Below are 6,000 nucleotides of genomic sequence, written 5' to 3'. Positions count from 1 at the left end.
AAAAAAAAAAAAAAAAAAGATTGGCTAGAGATAAGCAATTTTCCTTCTTTTTTTTTTAACAAGTCTCGCTCAGTTGCCCAGGCTAGAGTGCAATGGTGCAATCTTGGCTCACTGCAACCTCTGCCTCCTAGGTCAAGCGATTCTCTTGCCTCAGCCTCCCGAGTAGCTGGGATTACAGGTGCCTGCCACCATACCTAGCTAATTTTTATATTTTTAATAGAGACAGGGTTACGTCATGTTGGCCAGACTGGTCTCGAACTCCTGACCTCAGGTGATCCGCCTGCCTCAGCCTCCCAAAATGCTGGGATTATAGGTGTGAGCCACTGCACCTGGCCAATTTTCCTTCTTTCTTTCTATTTTGAATATGTATTCGTTTTTTAGAGACAAGGTCTCATTCTGCTGCCCAGGCTGGAGCACAGTGATACAATCGTAGCTTACTGTAGCCTCAACCTCCCCAGCTCAAGTGATCCTCCCACTTTAGCCATCCAAGTAGCTAGGACTACAGGTGTGCACCACCAGCCCACCTAATTTAAAAAACTTGTTTTGTAGAGACAGGGTCTCGTTTTGTTGTCTAGGCTGGTCTCAAATTCCTGGCTTCAAGCAATCTTCTCACCTTGACCTCCCAAAGTGCTGGGATTACAGGTAAGCACCCCTGCGACGGCCCAAGGTAAGTATTTTCTATAAACTTATCAAATTTCCTCCTTTAGCTGTGGTATATCATCAGTTTTTTTCATATCTGGGCTAACAATATCTCCAAAATGGAATAGCCTTCATCTTCCTTTGGGTATGAGGATAAAACAAGAGATTCTTTAAAGCAGTTTTTTTTTTTTTTTAAGACGGAGTCTTGCTCTTGTTGCCCAGGCTGGAGTGCAATGGCATGATCTCGGCTCACCACAACTTCTGCCTCCCGGGTTCAAGCAATTCTCCTGCCTCAGCCTCCCAGGTAGCTGGGGTTATAGGCGCACGCCACCACACCCAGCTAATTTTCTATTTTTAGTAGAGACGGGGGTTTCTCCATGTTGGTCAGGTTGGTCTGGAACTCCCAACCTCAGGTGATCCGCCCACCTCGGCCTCCTAAAGTGCTGGGATTACAGGCGTGAACCACCGTGCCCGGTTTTGAAAGCAGTTTTAACTGGAAAAAGATTAAAAAGTAAAGAGCCATTTTCAACCTTTTATGTAGATATAAGTTATAAGCATCGAAGTATGAAGACATCCCATGCTTAATCAATGACTGAAGCCTCAGTTTTATAGCTTTTGAGCTATAACCAATGAGATAATAACCAGCAAGAACAATTTTGAGCAATTATTTCCTCTTGTAGATTAGCATACCTTTTGTAAAGAAATATGCTCTGGTACCATCTCCTCGAACATAAAAATTTTCAGATAAACAATGTCCTGAAAAATATGTGAAAAGAGAAACTTTTAAAGGCATTCCTTTTAAAAAAAAACCTAAATACTTTGATGTGAAATATAAACAAGGCATTCTTTAGAACACTTAAAAACAATCTCAAACTGATATACTATTACCCTTTTTAAAACGAAGCTGAGTCTTATCATATCTTCCATAGTCTCGAAATAACAGTATTCCCCCAGGTTTCAGTAAGTTGGAGAGTCGGTTTACAACATCCTGCATCCTTTGAAAACAAAGTATTAAAAAGATACCCAGTCTGTGGAAATCTTGTTTTACATGCTGGATTTAACTTTGTTGAAGACAAAATAAGAAAAGCTTAATAAGGCCAAAGAAATTTAAACCATAAACGTAAGGGTAACAAAAACACAAGTATTTTGTAAAGAAGGAGAAAAGAATACCAACTTGTTAGATGACTAGATTCAAAAGTCCTAGAGTATCAAGAAATAACCCAAATGTCCGGAATGGTAACTTCACAGAGCTTGATGTATGATGTCAAAGTTAAACTTCAAAACCACAGATGTTTCCTGGTATTTACAGCAAATTAAGGTAGTTCTGAGATAGACAAAAACTGAGTGTGCTTCATTTTCCTTGCGAGATAAAAAATATGCCAAAGCATCTCAAGTTGTACATATGTTGGTTTTTTTTTTTTGAGATGGGGTTTCGCTCTGTCACCCAGGCTGGAGTGCAATGGCATTATCTTGACTCATTGCAACCTCTGCCTCCTGGGTTCAAGAGATTCTCCTGCCTCAGCCTCCTGAGTAGCTGAGATTACAGGCCTGTGCCACCACATCCAGCTAATTTTTGTATGTTTAATAGAGATGGGGTTGTTGGTGAGGCTGGTCTCGAACTCCTGACCTCATGATCCACATACCTCGGCCTCCCAAAGTGCTGGGATTACAGGCGTGAGCTGCCGCTCCTGGCCCTACATATCTAGAGAGGGAATATCTTTCTTCCAAAACGAGCTTGTTCTTTTGACTTTATTTAGTTCAGAGGTACCATCATTCACCTCATGAAAGAGGAATTATTTTTCACCTATCCTTTCCATGTGGCCATAAAATTCTATGTCCTCTTTTATTTTTATTTTTAATGACATCTTTGATATTTCCTGTCTTTTTTGTTTCCCATTGGTACTCCCTTAGTACCAACCCCTATCTCCTTAGGCCTGGAAACAAATCCGCTTCCTAACATGCTATATTATTCTCCCTGTCAATCCCTCCTGCATGTTATCAATGAATAATTCTGCTTAAAATGATAATTTTGTCAAATCATCTCCTTGCTTAAAAACTTCCATGATTTTTTTTAATCCATAGGATAATATTTTAATTTCTTAGTTGAGTTCTTAAGACATCTAATGACCCCAATTAATCTTTTCAACAGCTTTCCAATCTGAAGCAGCTCCCCTAGCCAAACTGTCATGCTTGGCTTTGAGCAGCCTCTGCCTTTGCTCACATGGTTTCCCCTCAAAGAATTCTCTCCTCCTTACTCTCTATTTAAATTTTATTCACATTCCAAATCCTAACTCAACGGCGGGGAGGCTTTGCTTTTCTCCTTTACTGTTTATTCTACTTATCTGGCTTCCAGTCAAACATAACCCCTTATAGCTGCTCCTGATTTAGTGTTTTTGGCTAAATGTTCATGGCCTTATGTGTGACTATGGGCCAGGGATGGCACAGATTTCAGATCTCATATTAATGCTGAGTGACAGCACTGGCTGCCTGCAGAGCTCTGAGAAGGACTCATAAAGCTCAATGGGAGTTACAGAGTACAAAATCGATTATCAATGTCTGTAATGGGCAGAGAATGATAAATGGCAGCTTCTGTGCTAAGTCCTTGTTGTCTCTGCTTCGTTTAAACTACTTAAAGCTGCTGAGGTTTTCCTATTTGAAAACAATGAAAAGTTTAGATCAGATAATCTGTAAATTCCTTCCAATTAAAACATTGTCCAGTGGAAGAGTGAGGTAAAAGCCAGATTATGTCATGTTATGAAGGAAGTAGATACTGAGAAAATGAAAGCAGCTATAAGACAAGAGAAGTAGGACAGAAGGAAGTGGCATGATTAGGTGAAAAGCCCTTTAAAAAAACTAGAACAAAAGGACATAAAAGAAAAAAACAAAATTATTGTTTGTTTATTCTATGACAGGTTATTTTCACACTGTGCTTATATTGTAGGCTTTGCCAATGAAAGAAAATCGTATCTAAACTTTAAAATATTCACTTTTGGGATAACTGGTTTATGTACAGAGCAAAATATTTCTGTAATTATTAGTCAAACAAGCATGAAAGTAAAATGCAGAAAAAAAAAAAACAACACTTTAAAATGTATACCTCCGGGGCCGGTCGCGGTGCCTCACGCCTGTAATCCCAGCACTTTGGGAGGCTGAGGGGGGTGGATCATGAGGTCAAGAGATCGAGACCATCCTGGTCAACATGGTGAAACCCGGTCTCTACTAAAAATACAAAAAATTAGCTGGGCATGGTGGCGCGTGCCTGTAATCGCAGCTATTCAGGAGGCTGAGGCAGGAGAATTGCCTGAACCCAGGAGGCGGTGAGCCGAGATCGCGCCATTGCACTCCAGCCTGGGTAACAAGAGTGAAACTCCGTCTCAAAAAAAAAAAAATGTACACCTCCTTCTGCAAATCCTTTCCTCCCAACTATCCTTTAATGTCTGTGGTTGAAAATAGAGGCAAGGAGCGGGAGCTAATTTTCTTGATCATTTCATCCTGGTTCATAGTGCAGTTCCTGAGCCAGTTCCTGAGAACTGCAGGTGGGAGTGGGCTGGGGTGAGAAGGACAAGACAGGAATGGTACGAAGTCCCTTTTCTTTCTTAATCCTACTTGAGCCAACTCTGCTGTCTTCACTTATCTCTGGATAGAGGGAGATGAGAAGGAAAAGAAGAGATAAAAAATGTACTGACTGCCTCCTTTATGCTTGGCTCTGTAATCTTTTCTACTTTCATTTCAGTTACAAGAAGGACAACTTGCTCTTCTTTTGTAGCCACCTACAATTTATTCTCACTTAAGCTGGGCCCTCCAGCTTGTGCCTGAATTTTCCAGGCTACCAAGATTTCACATTTCTAGAACTTTTCTGGGGTTGAATCTACTACAATAGTCCTAAGTGATCCTATAGAGATTGTCTTGCCTTTATGTTTTTCTTTTTTTGAGACAGGGTCTTACTCTGTCGCCCAGGCTGGAGTACAGTCGCATGATCTTGGCTCACTACAACCTCTGTCTTCCGGGTTCAAGCCATTCTCCTGCCTCAGCCTCCCAAGTAGCTGGGATTACAGGCATGCACTACCTTGCCTGAATAATTTTTGTATTTTTATTATTTATTTGGTTGAGACGGAGTCTCACTCTGTCTTGCCCAGGCTAGAATGCAGCGGCACAATCTCGGCTCACTGAAGCCTCTGCCTCCCAAGTTCAAGCAATTCTTCTGTCTTAGCCTCCCAAGTAGCTGGACTACAGGCATGTGCCACCACACCTGGCTAATTTTGTATTTTTGCTAGAGACAGGGTTTCACCACGTTGGCCAGGCTTGTTTTGAATTCCTGACCTCAAGTGATCCACCAGCATTGGCCTTCCAAAGTGCTGAGATTATAGGCGTGAGCCACAGCATCCAGCCTTTTATTTTTTATTTTTGAGACAAGGTCTCGCTTTGTTGCCCAGGCTGGAGTTCAGTGGCACAATCTTGGCATACTGCAACCTCTACCACCTGGGTTCAAACTACTCTCTTGCCTCAGCCTCCCCAGTAGCTGGGATCACAGGCATGTGCCACCACACCCAGCTAATTTTTGTATTTTTAGTAGAGATGGGATTTCACCATGTTGGAGAAGCTGATCTTGAACTTCTGGCCTTAAGCAATCCTCCTGCCTTGGCCTCCCAAAGTGTGTTGCAATTATAGGTGTGAACTACCATGCCTGGCCTGCCTTGCCTTTTAAAAAAAGTTAGTATCTCCCCCTTTCTATTCATTCACCTTATTTCTAGATCATTTCTATGTAGGTAAGCCAGTGGCCACTGACATGATACATCTGAATTAATTTTATAATAAATAGAATGAAACACTGTATTATAGAAGTGATCTTCCCAAGGTATTTGCTTTTTCTTCTCTCTCTTTCTCTCTCTCTCTCTCTCTTTTTTTAAGGCAGAGTTTTGCTCTTGTTGCCCAGACTGGGGTGCAATGGTGCGGTATTGGCTCACTGCAACCTCTGCCTCCTGCGTTCAAGCGATTCTCCTGCCTCAGCCTCCCAAAGTACTGGGATTACAGATGTGAGCCATCAAGCCCAGCCATTTTTTATATTTTTTAGTAGAGACGAGGTTTCACCATGTTGACCAGATTGGTCTCGAACTCCTGACCTCAGGTGATTCACCCACCCCGGTCTCCCAAAGTGCTGGGATTACAGGAGTGAGCCACTGCACCCAACCTTTCTCTTCTCTTTAACATTCAATTCAAATCATGAGAAAATACATTATCTGAACTAATTTCAAATAGTCTTTCTGTGGTCATATTTAGAATTTAAATATTTCTTGTTATGGGTGTCAAATAGGAAATCTTGTTCTCATCCACCTACTCTATCCTTTTAACTGTTCATATAAG

The 6,000-nt window shown here is 41.5% G+C and overlaps 1 protein-coding gene across 5 annotated transcripts in view; it reads right to left on the bottom strand.

Annotated features, from left to right (window-relative positions):
* The window catches only part of METTL8 (methyltransferase like 8), a 117,836-nt gene that overhangs the window by 9,553 nt on the left and 102,283 nt on the right, over positions 1–6,000 (bottom strand). For 4 of the 5 annotated variants that reach the window (XM_032292997.1, XM_032292995.1, XM_032292996.1 and 1 more), the window contains 2 exons: positions 1,528–1,634; positions 1,330–1,395 (listed from right to left, as the gene is read on the bottom strand). In XM_032292997.1, coding sequence (XP_032148888.1) covers positions 1,330–1,395; positions 1,528–1,634 — 173 coding nt within the window. Of the gene's footprint in view, positions 1–1,329; positions 1,396–1,527; positions 1,635–4,181; positions 4,276–6,000 lie in introns of those variants that run through there. The other variant, XM_032292999.1, reaches the window with a different exon arrangement.

The sequence above is a fragment of the Sapajus apella genome, unplaced genomic scaffold (assembly GCF_009761245.1).
Source record: "Sapajus apella isolate SASKATOON/1434 unplaced genomic scaffold, GSC_monkey_1.0 scaffold28, whole genome shotgun sequence".
NCBI lineage: Eukaryota > Metazoa > Chordata > Mammalia > Primates > Cebidae > Sapajus > Sapajus apella.
The sequence above is the reverse complement of the archived record's forward strand: the minus strand, read 5'-3'. Positions and strand labels throughout refer to the sequence as shown.